Source organism: Cyprinus carpio, chromosome B9 (genome assembly GCF_018340385.1).
Source record: "Cyprinus carpio isolate SPL01 chromosome B9, ASM1834038v1, whole genome shotgun sequence".
In the NCBI taxonomy this organism is placed as follows: Eukaryota; Metazoa; Chordata; class Actinopteri; order Cypriniformes; family Cyprinidae; genus Cyprinus; species Cyprinus carpio.
The window spans coordinates 13,965,956-13,980,961 of NC_056605.1; the positions used below are offsets into that span (position 1 = coordinate 13,965,956).

Sequence of the window (15,006 nt, forward strand, 5' to 3'; positions counted from 1 at the left end):
TGTACGAAAAGGACACCCGTCTTCCTTCACTTCGCTTGGTTCGGATCTGGCAATGGAATATGCGGCCTAGCTAGTGATGTCGTCGTTGTGACTACTTCAATAAGTATTCCTTCGGCTCTCCCACCACACTATATTAGGGGTAGGGCCGCCCTCCTCCTCCTGGAGAGATCTACACAACACCAAGTCAATATACAGGGCACTTTCGACTGGCTCTTAGTACTCACATCAATGCCGCTTCCAATCCCCTTTTTTCACGTCGTCTCAGTTCGCCGTATAATCCGTTCACTTTCTCAACCTTTAAGGTTCGCGATGTCTTCACAATCATACAATCCCAGCCTGAGGGAGAGAGAGAGAGAGTTAGACAGCCGCCAGCAGCGCACCAAGACGGGCACAACACAGTGCTTCACACACACCAGAAAGAGCGCCCAGACTGTGAAATAACTTGGCCTTAAGTACTGCCTTGTCCAGCGTATCCTCCAATCACCAACCGCTGTCCCTAACTAGGCACAGGTGCATTGAATTCCCTGATTTTCCTTCTTACGGCGCTACCGGAAGTTCCGGTGTTCTGTTTTTTTCCGGTCCGGGCGGAAACACTTCCGGGCGGAACCAAACTTCCCGAATTTTGGTTCCGCCCCTAAAGATCGTCACCTTGTGACAACTCCACCCCCACGTCAAAACAGCGCCACAAAGCGAGACGCGTAGAAAAATGAAGCGCAAAGGGAAAACGGCAGCGCAAGCTCAAACTAGACTGACAAGCAAAATAAAATCAGTTTTGCAAATAAAATAATAGATATGACCATGGAAAATATGTATTGCAAAATCATTGCTTTCGCGCGGTATCATTTATGTTTTGCATTTTCATTTGCAAACCTTAATTTTCTTTTGCAAAACTTTATTATTTTTGCGTATATATACGGCATTATTTTGACTCCATAAAATACAGTCACATGGTCTTGGGAGTACTTTGATAAACCTTTGTCAATTAACACTGTATGTTACTGCATCAAGAAATGCAACCTGAATCTGTTATGCAAGGAGAAATCCATACATCAATCCTATGCAGAGATTCTTTCAAGTTCTCTGCGCTCAAGCTCATCTCAGATTGTATGAAACAGTGGTGCTCTGTGCTGTGGTCAGATGAGTCCACATTTCAGACTGATAGATTTTTAGGAAGAAAAGACATTATTTTTTCTGCACCAAAGACGTAAGGGACAATACAGACTTTTATTATCGACAGGTCCAAAAGCCAACATCTGTATGGGGGTACATGCCCACAGCTGACTTGCATATGTGCAAAGGTACCATTGACATGGAGGCATATATTGGGATTCCACAGAGATATGCTGCCAACAAAATGACCCAGGAAGTCCATGGTTATTAGTGCAAGAAAATGCAAGACCTTATTTTGCATATGCAACAACAGCACGGTTTTGTAGACACAGAGTAGATGTGCTTGACTGGCTGGCCTGCTGTTCAGATCTGTCTCCTATTGAAAACATATGGTGCATCATGAAGAGGAGAATAAGTCAACGATGATTGGTAATTGAAAACATTGGAAGACAATTTTTTGAACTTTTGTCAGTTAAATAAGTGTTAAAAAGAATAACCAAAATTACAAATTCTTGTTCTTATTGCATGTAACAAAATAAATTTTTTCTGGAAATTGGGTTGTATAAACTGATCATTTCAGAAGACTCGGTTTAAACCATCAAAGCTTTGATTGCATGGACTTTCAGGGGAGGGACAGAAATCTCTAAAAATATCTTCACTTTTGTTTTGAAGATGAACCAAATCTTAAGGGTTTGCAATTAAATGAGGGTTAGTAAAGGACTGAACCTTAAGTGAATTTGACTTCTTAACTGGAAAAACTTGCCTGCATGTGAAGGTAAATTACAGGTCCTTCTCAAAGAATTAGCATATTGTGAAAAAGTTCATTATTTTCCATAATGTAATGATAAAAATTAAACTTTCATATATTTTAGATTCATTGCACACCAACTGAAATATTTCAGGTCTTTTATTGTTTTAATACTGATGATTTTGGCATACAGCTCATGAAAACCCAAAATTCCTATCTCAAAAAAATAGCATATCATGAAAAGGTTCTCTAAACGAGCTATTAACCTAATCATCTGAATATACTAATTAACTCTAAACACCTGCAAAAGATTCCTGAGGCTTTTAAAAACTCCCAGCCTGGTTCATTACTCAAAACCGCAATCATGGGTAAGACTGCCGACCTGACTGCTGTCCAGAAGTCCATCATTGACTGACTGATGTGAGGAAGTTGACATGTTGCATAGAGATTTGTGAACGAATAGGCTGTTCCCAGAGTGCTGTATCAAGGCACCTCAGTGGGAAGTCTGTGGGAAGGAAAAAGTGTGGCAAAAAGACGCTGCACAACGAGAAGAGGTGACCAGACCCTGAGGAAGATTTTGGAGAAGGACCGATTCCAGACCTTGGGGGACCTGCGGAAGCAGTGGACTGAGTCTGGAGTAGAAACATCCAGAGCCACCGTGCACAGGCGTGTGCTTTTGAACCAGAAACAGCGGCAGAAGCGCCTGACCTGGGCTACAGAGAAGCAGCACTGGACTGTTGCTCAGTGGTCCAAAGTACTTTTTTTCGGATGAAAGCAAATTTTGCATGTCATTCGGAAATCAAGTTGCCAGAGTCTGGAGGAAGACTGGGGAGAAGGAAATGCCAAAATGCCTGAAGTCCAGTGTACACACAGTCAGTGATGGTCTGGGGTGCCATGTCAGCTGCTGGTGTTGGTCCACTGTGTTTTATCAAGGGCAGGGTCAATGCAGCTAGCTATCAGGAGATTTTGGAGCACTTCATGCTTCCATCTGCTGAAAAGCTTTATGGAGATGAAGATTTCGTTTTTCAGCACGACCTGGCACCTGCTCACAGTGCCAAAACCACTGGTAAATGGTTTACTGACCATGGTATTACTGTGTTCAATTGGCCTGCCAACTCTCCTGACCTGAACCCCATAGAGAATCTGTGGGATATTGTGAAGAGAAAGTTGAGCGACACAAGACCCAACACTCTGGATGAGCTTAAGGCCGCTATCGAAGCATCCTGGGCCTCCATAACACCTCAGCAGTGCCACAGGCTGATTGCCTCCATGCCACGCCGCATTGAAGCAGTCATTTCTGCAAAAGGATTCCCGACCAAGTATTGAGTGCATAACTGAACATAATTATTTGAAGGTTGACTTTTTTTGTATTAAAAACACTTCTTTTATTGGTCGGATGAAATATGCTAATTTTTTTGGGTTTTCATGAGCTGTATGCCAAAATCATCAGTATTAAAACAATAAAAGACCTGAAATATTTCAGTTGGTGTGCAATGAATCTAAAATATATGAAAGTTTCATTTTTATCATTACATTATGGAAAATAATGAACTTTTTCACAATATGCTAATTTTTTGAGAAGGACCTGTATAGTGGTAAAGCTGGCTGATCATGAAAGCCATGCTGGTTAAGATAGCCAAGAGAAATGATAGGAACACTGCAGTATCCTATTCCACAAGTGTTGGTCTTTCTTGCAGGAATGGCCATTATCTAATCAGTCAGGCTTAGACTTTTCTTCTTTTTTCTTTTCTTTCATTCTTCAATACCCACAAACTCAACTGTATTCTGAAAGTTAGAGAGCTTGGAGCAGGAGAACGTCTGTGAGCTGTTGCAGAAGGAAGTAGAAGAGTTGAGGAAACAGAGAGGAGTGGAGCAATGCAAAGGAGCAAGAGGCTCTGAAGGACAGTAACACCAGTTCAGAACAAACATGCAGAGCAAGCACGGCTACAGACCTTCAGAATGGGATCAAAAAGGAAGGAGAGAGCAGTGAAAGAACTGTGGATGGAGAGAACACAGTGACACTGGCCAAGTAAGAGCCTTGTTGACTTAAAGTTTTAAGTGGTATGTGGCCTTTCTGTACATGCTCATTAGGAGTCACATTCTGATGCACATATATAATTCTGCTGTCTCTTCTGTCATCAGGTTGAGGGAACTGAGGTGTAGCATCGCCCGATTACTGGTCACTTTTGTTCCTGCCCTGAACCTCGACCAAGTGAACTATGACTGTGAGGTCATAGGTGAGATTTTAAATCAGCTCATACAGGAGATTTACCCCTTTACTTAAAGCCAGATACCAAAATGTTAGCCTAGGTTATTGTTTTGTGCATAAAGACCAAATGCTAGTAAATTAAGTTTTATTTATTTACGTTTTCCTGATTAACACTTGCAGTTCTTTAAGTTTTACATTATTTTATACATTCTTGTTCTTTTGGTTATTGAAATAGAAATAAGTTGTTTCGAGAATAACATTTGACCTTTTTTGTCACAAAGACTTATAAAGCTTACAAATGTGCCATTTCATGCCACGTTTCTGTAATTTTTCTGATATGCAGCTGTGTGTATTTCTGATACACAATGTTTTTATACACAATTGTGAGTGGATAACAGTTGTAGTAAGTGCTACTCCAATTGTGTACAGACAGTTATGTGTATAATTTTGTACATAGTGCCTTCTTTTGGGGAAAAAAGGGTTATATATAAAATACATTGTATAGTTGTTTGATTAAAAATCTTCCTTTCTGTCTTTCTTGTTCACATGATATATAGATCATCAACATGGGAGTTTGTTTGTTACAATATTAAAAAAAATAATATTATATATAAATAAAATAATTGTTTACTTTACTCCAAACAGATATAAAATTTTAAGTTGCCACATACTTTTAACCGAAAATGTAACATAATAATTTACTCACCGTTTTTATCATTACAAATTACATGATAATAATAATGGGGAAAAAAGTCTCAGTCCAACGTCAACACCCGATCCAATATTAGCAAGCACAGACAATAGTGAGGCTGACAGTAAGACGAGCAAAAAGATAATACTGGGAAAAATATTGCAATACAATCGGATATGAAACATCGATAGGAGAACTATGGTAGATGATAAAGAGGATGGGAGGGGACAGGAAGGATTGGAGCTATCCTGTGTTGAGGGAAGGTGAAGAGACAGCGGTAACAAACAAAGAGAAAGTGGAGTTAATGGCAAATACATTTGCAAGAATAAATAGCTCTAGTAACCTGTCTGAAAACGGAAGACATGATAGGGAAAGAACAAAAGAGGAATATAAGCATACATTGGGTAGAAAAGATAATAATGATGAAGTGATGGACGCTCCCTTTAATATGGGAGAGTTAAAGAGAGCCCTGGTGAAAGCTAGAATCACAGCCCCTGGTAAGGATGAAATATGCTATAATATGATAAAACATCTAAGTGAAGAGAGCCTTGAAAAATTATTGACGTTGTATAATAAAGTAAGGGAAGAAGGCAGTATGCCAGAAAGCTGGAAAGAAGTGATAATTATACCAATAAAGAAACCTGGTAAGGATGACAGCAAACCAGAAAACTATAGGCCTATAGCACTGACATTGCACATTTGTAAGATAATGGAACGTATGATAAATGAAAGATGAATACACTTTCTGAAAGCTAAGAGCTTAATAGCTACGTACCAAAGTGGTTTTAGGAAAGGAAGAAGCGAAATGGACGCAATAATATGCTTTGAGGATGAAGTGAGAAAAGTCCAAATAAACAAAGAAGTAGTGGTGGTAGTATTTCTTGACGTTGAGAAGGCTTATGACATGCTCTGGAGGGAGGGACTCTTAATCAAAATGCATTTATTGGGTATTGAGGGGAAAATGTTTAACTGGATGAAGAACTTTCTAGATGAAAGAATTATTCAAGTGAGAATAGGTACAGAGATATCCAAGCAGTATGTGGTAGAAAATGGAACACCCCAAGGAAGCGTTTTAAGCCCAATGCTGTTCTCCATTATGATAAATGATGTATTGGCAAATATACCAATAGATATGGGTAGGTCATTGTTTGCTGATGATGGAGCGTTATGGAAAAGAAGAAGAAATGTTGAATCTGTAGTTTGAAAACTGCAATATGGAATCAGCCAAGTGGAAAAATGGGGTGACAAATGGGGCTTAAAATTCTCAGTTGAAAAAACTAAGGTTGTGTTTTTCACAAGGAAAAAGGTAGGAGAATACCAGTTAAAGCTGTATGGGAATTGAATGTTTTCACTTTCTTGGCATATTTTTTGATGCTAAGCTAACATGGAAGCAACATATAAGACAGGCTGTTGACAAATGTAAGAAAGTAATAAATATCATGAGATGCCTTTCAGGACTACAGTGGGGAGCTAGCATTACAGCTTTGAGCTACATCTACATAGCATTAATAAGGTCAAGACTAGATTATGGATGCATAGCATATAGATCAGCATCAAAAACTACACTAAAGGAGTTAGACATAATGCAAGCCCGAGCTTTAAGAATTTGTATAGGAGCAGTAAGAACTACGCCATTATGTATTTTTATGGTAGAAGTTGTGGGTGTTCTGATAGAGTTACGCTGAAACCAACTAGCAGCTAACTACTGGATTAACTTAAGAGGACATAGGGACAGCCACCCAACAAAAAAGGTTTTGCAAGCAAGCTGGGAGAAGGAGAAAGTATACAAAGAGAGCTTTGGATGGACAGGAGATCAAAAAGCATCAGATATGGGAATAAATAACAAAGCATTTGAGGAAACTAATATATGGCTAAATAGAACAGTCTGGATATTAGAATACCCAAAAGTAGACAAAGAATTACTGAATACTAGACAGAGTGATTAGTCATCTGACACAGTAGCAGAGTATTATAGAAGAAGGGAGTGCATATATAAGGAGTATATTCAGATTTTTACAGATGGATCAAAAGAAGGAAATGCAACGGGCCTAGGAATGACTCTGCCTACACACAAGATAGAAATAAGTAAAAGAACATCTGACTATTTAAGTATATATGCAGTAGAAATGTGTGCCATCATGATAGCAGTACAGTGGATTGTAGAAAACGGTAACCAAGATTTTATAGTATGTAGTGATTCTGTATCAGCACTTATGAGCACTGAAGCAGGCGCATCTAAAAAAACCATTAGGGCCTACTTTATGAAATTTTATGTAATTACACAACACCAATCAGACAAGGGAAAAATGTTACATTCATGTGGGTTCCGGCACATTCAGGTATTCAAGGAAACAAGGAAGCAGACAAACTAGCAAAAAAGGCAGTAAAAAAGGAAAATGTTGAAATAGATATCAAATTAGCCAAGTCAGAGGGAAAGAGCATAGTTTGGAATGAAATAATGGAGAAATGGCAACAGCAGTGGAGAAATGAAACAAAAGGAAGACACTGTTACTCAGTACAAAACAGAGTGGGTGGTATTAAAGGTAAGGGAAGAAAAGAGCAAGTCATTTTAAGTAGGTTAAGAATGTGACACAGTAACTTAAAAGCACCCTTCATACTATGAGAAAGCATTCAACAGGTTTGTGTAATTATTGTCAGGAAAAGGAGACGGTGGAACATATCCTCATATTATGTGGGAAATATAACAAAGAAAGGCAAGAAATTATGGCTCAGCTACAGAGAATAGAACAAATAGAAGGAAATGTTCAAAATATTTTAGATTGTGCGGAGAAGGGACAAGGTACAAAATATTTTTTGACTATCTAAAAGAAACTGGACTGGATAAGAGAATATAGCATGAGATAAATATGAACAGAAGATGACAGTAATGCAACAAACTGGATGCCAGCTGCCATAAAACACCAAAGAAGAAGAAGACAGACCAACGTTAAACGTTAGTTGCCACCCGCCATTATAAATACAAGAAGAAGAAGAAGAAAAAGAAGACAGTCCAACGTCGGATTTTTGGTGTGGTATCTGGCAACCCTCGAAACCGGAAGTGCTCGTTGTCGGAAAGCAGCGCGGGAAAGGCGTCTGTTTGGGTGAGAGCGGGAGAGATACACAGAGTAACTGCGTTGAACAATTGTTACAACTTTTGCAACTTTACTTGTCGAAGTGACTGGTAAGTTTTTAATTAAACGCATAGTGTCTTCATCTGTTATCGATTAACATTACGTGCTCTTATATTAAGTTTTCTGTGTTAGGTGAGTAAGTTAACGCAAGTTAATGCATGATGACAGTATCTGTATTTCTTCATGTCCTTGTCCATCAGGTGTCAGGATGAAGGTGGTAACCTGTGAGATTGCCTGGCATAATAAGGAGCCGGTGTACAGTCTAGATTTCCAGCAGAGCGGTGAGGGAAGGATAGAGCGGCTCGCCACAGCTGGGGTGGACACCACAGTACGGGTGAGAGATCCTCTGCCTTCATTTCATACATCAAAAGTATCTCTTAACACTGATGACATATTACAGATTATAAGATGAGAGCTGCTCTCTTTCAGATGTGGCGTGTGGATAAAGGGCCTGATGGGAAGGCGGTCGTTGAGTTTTTGTCTAACTTGGCACGACACACTAAAGCAGTGAACGTAGTGCGGTTCTCACCCACCGCTGAGGTCTTGGCTTCTGGAGGGGATGGTGAGTTTAAAGTCAGATCTTTTCCCGGGGTAAGTTTGTTGAAATTGCTTATAGTGCTTTTAAATGGTTCAATTAAATGTCTGTTTCTCGATGCTGCAATCTTGCTTTGGAAACTGAATGACAATAAGGAGCCTGAACAAACCCCGACCTTTCAGGAAGATGAAAATGATCAGCTCAATAAAGAGAGCTGGAGTGTCGTCAAAACACTGAGGTCTTATTTCATTTATTTTTTTATTTCTTAAAAAGGCCTCTCTGACTGTCTTTTACATTACAAATGGCATGAAATGAAAATTCACATGATCTGTTTTCTAAATGAATGTTATTAATCTTGTGCACAATGCATCCATCCAAATGTCTTTATTGTCTGTTTTTGTTTTTTCGAGATTTGTAATTTTTAGTCAAAATGTCAGAGTCTTTTGGTGAAATGACAGACTTCTCTCTGTTAATGTATGCTGGACTTTTCAATTATTTAGTCTACTTAAATCCTGCCATTTTCTGCAGGCTCACACTCAGATGATCTGCCGCCATACAATCAACAACCAATTCATAAACCAAGTCCCCGTCCTTTATTATTATTTTTTATTATTATTATTTTTTTTTTTATGTATGTCAGAATATTAAAGAAAATATCTGCCACTAATTGCATTTCATTGCAACTTTAAGTCATTTACTTTTGTAGAATCTTAAATGCTCATGTTGTTGCCTGTGTTTGTTAGGGGACATATTGAGGATGTTTATGATATCTCATGGACCAGCGATGGGAATTTCATGGTTTCAGGCTCTGTGGACAACACTGCCATCATGTGGGATGTCAACAAGGGTATGAAACCTGAAGCAGGACTAAGGAATTGCATACGTATTTTTTTATAGAAGTGATATGTGACAGGATAAATGATGACTGTTTTTATTAGTGAGCAGAACCTTGTTGGGTGTTTTGTGGTTATTGAATCCAGTGCCTGTTTTGTTTGCAGGTCAAAAGATGTGCATTTTTAATGATCATAAGAGTTATGTGCAAGGAGTAACGTGGGACCCACTTGGACAGTACATCAGTACATTAAGCTGTGACAGGTTAGTGTGTAGATTTTAATTGCTTAATTTCAAGTCATTACAGATTATCATAGACAAGGGTCTGAAGATTTTAGAGTAAAAGGAAGATTTTAGAGTAAAATATTTTTTACATGGTTTTGCACACTGACAGCATGTAAATTCTGTGTCTTAGGGTGATGCGTGTGTACAGTGCTCATAACAGGAAAAAAGCTTACTGTGTGAGTAAGATGACTTCAGCCGCCACTGCAGACGGAGAGGTGAGTGTCACCTGGATAATCAGCTGGCCTTTTTTTATTAATAAAGATGCTTTTTATTAAGAGATTATCTATATCAGTAACAGTGTGTTGTTGTTTTTACTTTTAAGTAGATTTTTTTTTAATGTATCGTTGTGGTTTAAATTACTCACCTTTATACAGGTGAAGAACTACAGAATGTTCCACGATGACAGCATGAGATCGTTCTTCAGACGTCTCACATTCACACCAGACGGGTCATTCCTCCTTGCACCAGGTACACGTCTTTCTTTTTTTTATTTCTTCTTCTTTTTTTTTTTTTTTTTTTTTACATGTTTGTATACTGTGTATGCTTTTTAATATATTTTTTAAGAACGTTATTCAACACGTTCACAGTGTGTTTTGTTTTGTTTGTTTTTTGTCCTGGTGTCCATTTACTTGTCCATTCCTTGTGTGGTTAATAAGAAATATTTTTATTTATTTACTCATTTTATTTTTAGCTGGGTGTGTCGAGGCTGGAGAGAATGTCACAAACACAACATACGTATTCTCCAGAAAAAGCTTTAAGAGGTTTGTGTTTTGTTTGATGGCTTTAATTAATCTTGAAAGCTTAATCTTTATACATGTGTATGTTAAGTTATAAAGCTATGCATTAATCACATATACACTGCCTTTCAAATGATTAATGCATGGGGACAGTAAGTGTTAAATTGATCAAAATGTATTACAGTTTCCACAATATATTAATCAGTACAACTGTTTTTAACTTTGACCACCAAATCATCATAATAGAATGATTTCTGAAGGATCATGACACGCTGAAGATTAAGCTTTGCATTACAGGAATGAACTGAAATTGTAAATATCCAAATAGAAAATAGTTATTTTAAATTGTAATAATATCTCACAATATTACTGTTTTAATGCAGTTTTTACTCAAATAACTGCATTCTTGCAGAACATTGTTTAATTTATAATTTTTTCAAAAACATTTACAAAATCTTAGAGAACGGTGGTATTTTTCAACACTCAGCCCAACTGCCGACACAGTCTTGACTTGTCTAACCATGCTTGGTGTTTGACGTGTTTGTGTATCAGGCCCATAGCTCATCTGCCCTGTCCATCTAAAGCCACACTGGCTGTGCGCTGCAGCCCAGTGTACTATGAGCTGAGGACAAAAAGAGCTGAAGGTACACACAAAACCCTTTCCAAGCTATTGTTCTACTTATGTCACGTGTGCAGTGGAAAGACAGTACTGTTCTCTTATGTTCCACAGATGGTTCACTGAAGCCAATGTCAAACACGTTTAATTTGCCATATCGGCTGGTGTTTGCGGTTGCATCAGAAGACTCAATCTTCTTTTATGACACACAACAGACGCTGCCGTTTGGATACGTGTCTAACATCCACTATCACACGCTGAGTGATCTCAGCTGGTAGGTTTCACAGGCTTGTTGGTTTATTGTTTTTACATGACTTGAGTTGTGGTTTGTTCTACATGGTGACAGGAGGAAGATTCTTCTGTCAATAAAAAATGCGTCCCAGTGTTGCATGCCGTTTATGGTAGCCTGAAATGACCAAGTGTGTTTGGTCACATAAAAATGTGAAAATAGTCTATAGAAATTCTTTGGACATGAACCTGTCAATAATAAAATAGTAATTTGATTAAATTTGATATATTTTTACATATTTAAATTTTATACATCTCATTATGATTTTTTTTTTTTATTATTATTGACTAACACATTTGCTGTTATGGACGTTGTTCCACAGGTCTCGTGATGGCTCCTTCTTGGCTGTCTCATCCACTGATGGCTACTGTTCCTTCGTGTCATTTGAGGAAGGGGAGTTGGGCACTCCACTGAAGGAGCGACCTCCACTGGAGATGGTGACCCCATCATCTACTAATGAGAAGAAAGGCAAGAGACCCTCAGCCAATGGCAGGACTGCTTCCCCAGTCCCTCGCCAGGCCAACACATCTGCACAGGAAAAGGAGAAAGAGGGATCTGCTGGTCCTGCATCCTCCAAGACCCCCAGCGTACCTGTTCCAGAAGAGAAACGCACACCTCGAGTACTGAAAACCAAACCTCAGCCCAGAAGGATCACACTCAATACCCTGGAGGGCTGGGGCAAACCCAGCACCCCCAAATCACCAGCAACTGCCCCCAACACACCCAAATCTGCTCCCTCCACCCCTGAATCCAGCAGAGGACCCCTGACACCTCTTACAGCCCCCAGCACTCCTCTCGGACCCCTCAACTCCAAAAATACCACAACTCCTAAAGGACCAACTCCTAGGTAGGGCGGCACATCTTTGGTATGATCTGATGTTACAAGGTTTTTTTTCCTGAAACAATATACCACAGTTTCCACAAAAATATTTAGCATTAAAATTGTTTACCTTTGGTAAGACCAAATGTTTTTTGATAACCAAATCCTTATATCTGAATGATTTCTGAACAATCATGTGACACTGAAGACTGGAGTAATGACAGCTGAACAGCTCTGATATCACAGAAATAAATTTCATTTTCAAATACATTAATATAGAAAAGAGCAGTTTTAAATTGATAATATTTCACAATATTACTGTTTTAACTGCATTTTTTAACAAACAAATTCAGCCTTGGTGAGCATTAGAAAAAAAAAAAAAGTTTTCAGACAAACTTTTGAATGGTAATGTTTTTGAGACAACAAAATTGTCAGTAATTATGCAACTTCAATAGAGTTTCTTGGTTTGACTGTAATGGAACCCCCCATACATGTTTCCCTGAATTTATGTATATTTAGTGTTCACTATAGATCAAACATGTCCTTTTCTTTCAGACGAATTTCATTGACTCCAATTGTATCCAAATCCCCCACTCCTTTTGTCACCCCATCTTCCACTGAGAAAGCCAAGCACGGTTAGTAGCCCCATTTGTTTCTTTCTTTTATGTTTTGCTTTTTTTATGTGAAGATTTTTTTTATACTTAAATATGCATACTTTTTATTAAATTAATTAATTTATTTTTTTATTTTAGAAGAGTATTAGTTTTTCCATCTCATTTTGAGTTGCCTCGAAGACCTTATTTAACCTTATTTGTGCATATTTTGCTTACATTACTTGGGATGATTTTTGTGTAAAAAGCATGTGAATTAATTATGTTTGTATATTTGTGCACATTGTCTTCCTGGTCATTTATAAATATATGTTTATTACAGAGAGACCATCTCCCCCCAGTGACCCAGCATGCAAACCTCCTGAATCCAAGAGGTCCAAGACTGATGTTCCCAATGGTTCCGAACAGAGCAGTGAGCACAAAGTGGACACAAAACCAAGCATCAAACCCCAGGAGCCATAAACACTGACTGTGGTTCTTTGTCTCTCTTTATTAGCACTCACATCCTCAGAGATCAAGTACACTTATAAAGCAGTACCTTAAACACCTGATCCCATGGACATATGGAGTTATGAACTTGCTTATGTTTCTAAAACTCATCTTCGCTTTCATTTTCAGTGTTTGTCTGTTTTCTATTTGAAAAAGAAAGAAATGCATGTAATTATTCTCCAGAACAACCTACTCCCTCATGACTTAAATTCCTTTTTTATCTTTAGGACAGAAATGTTTTACTTTTGTACCATCTGTTTGAACTTTCTTCATGAATATTCTTAAGAATAGGGATGTATTTGAAGTAAAAAAAAAAATGATATAATGGATTGCAATGTTTTGTAAAGACTTGCTTGCACGTTTTGTGTGATTCTTAAAAAAAAAAAAAAAAAAAAGTGTTGAATGACTTGCCTGGACCGAATGGTTTTTGCTGCATTCAGACTGATTGAAACTGAGTTTTAAAGCATATCATGGTTGGAAAAAATTACATCAAAATATTGTAGGATGTTATGCTATTATACAAATTACATTTTATTGTCTTTAACAGATTTTGATTTTGTACAACACAAGCTTGTTAACTAAACTTATCCTGTATTATTGATTTATTAAACTCCTATCATTTAAGTTTCGTACAAGTTAAATGAACATCAGTTTCTTAAACAGAACTGCAAATGGAGCTTTAAAGAGAAATGCAGCAACTTGTTTTACACTTCATTTTTTCTTTCCCTGTTCAGAACCCCTCTCAGTATTCTGTGTAATATAAATGGCACTCAATGCATTTAAATAATTTTTGACGAGTTTGAATTGAGATTTTTCCCCAAGTTACCATTTATTTATTTTTTATATGGATAAATGGGATGGGGGAGACAATGTTAAAAAAAAGCAGTCGGTATCTTCTGTAGCCACCAGCTGTTTTAAATACTTCAGCGCATCTTATCTTCATCGACTGCAACAGACTTTATTGCATGCCACCTGTGAATATTAAGTGTCTTAAGAACTGTTTCACAGGTGGAATAATTATTTTACAACAAATTTCTGTAAAGCATATTTGGATTTTACAAATTATTTTAAAAATATATCATCCTGAAAAAGAGGTGTTTATTTTTTGCTGATTTTATAAACACACTTATACTGATCAGCCACAACACAAAAACCACCTGAAACAACTTGATTCATCAGACCAGGCAACCTTCTTCCTTTGCTAAATACTCTAGTTCATGCCCACTGTAGTAACTTTCAGTAGTGGACAGGGGTCCTCATGGACACTTTGACCTGTCTGCAGCTGCACAGCAAAATGTCTGTTATGCATCACATATACTGTAGAACACAAATAGACAATGGTGCTGTTTTCTTAGACCTGTGTGTGTTTTATCACACAGTTTTACTGTAGACCAAAGAAGTAAAACTACTTTTTATCAAAAGTATTTATCAATGCACGACTAATAGACGCGGTAAATGTAGTACAAGAGTGCTGTGAAAGCAGCTTTTTCTACAATTGTTGGAAAGTGTTGAGAAATGAGTTTCCCATTATGTGGCCCTTAGCCTTTAAAATGAGCTATGTTTATGATATTAAATACTACTCAGCTTATGTTTCATTTAAGAGTGTCATCAAAACGTCTCGGTTACGTATGTAACCTTGGTTCCCTGAATAGGGAACGAGTGACAGCGGTCCCTATGGGAACACCGGTGTGACAAATGTCTAAAGCCCTTATACCATCACGTCAATTCATTGACCAATATCGCTTTAGCACCGCCCCGCGCATACGTCACGTTTGCTCACATCAGTGTGCTGCATACTATTTCATCAGATTTTACATGATGGAAGCGCTATCAACGGTACGGAATGGCCCGCATCGCAGCATCTCATTCCCTATCCAGGGAACCAAGGTTACATACGTAATCGA

At 38.0% G+C, this 15,006-nt stretch overlaps 1 protein-coding gene across 1 annotated transcript; it reads left to right on the forward strand.

Moving 5' to 3' along the window:
* The first annotated feature begins 7,755 nt into the window (after positions 1-7,755).
* On the forward strand, positions 7,756-13,731 carry LOC109095967 (chromatin assembly factor 1 subunit B-like). Its single transcript, XM_042731053.1, has 14 exons — positions 7,756-7,939; positions 8,090-8,223; positions 8,319-8,450; positions 8,541-8,662; positions 9,168-9,271; positions 9,423-9,519; positions 9,671-9,755; positions 9,915-10,008; positions 10,232-10,301; positions 10,830-10,921; positions 11,008-11,167; positions 11,505-12,029; positions 12,558-12,637; positions 12,936-13,731. The coding sequence occupies exons 2-14, from the start codon at positions 8,098-8,100 to the stop codon at positions 13,073-13,075; spliced, it is 1,827 nt and encodes a 608-aa protein (XP_042586987.1). The 5' UTR covers positions 7,756-7,939; positions 8,090-8,097; the 3' UTR covers positions 13,076-13,731.
* The last annotated feature ends 1,275 nt before the right edge of the window (positions 13,732-15,006 follow it).

Coding starts and splice junctions, on each gene's coding strand:
- LOC109095967 (XM_042731053.1), top strand. CDS start 8,098: ATGAAGGTGGTAACCTGTGAGATTGCCTGGCATAATAAGGAGCCGGTG. Junction 11,168..11,504: donor ACGCTGAGTGATCTCAGCTG/GTAGGTTTCACA, acceptor GTTGTTCCACAG/GTCTCGTGATGGCTCCTTCT. Junction 12,638..12,935: donor CACTGAGAAAGCCAAGCACG/GTTAGTAGCCCC, acceptor TGTTTATTACAG/AGAGACCATCTCCCCCCAGT.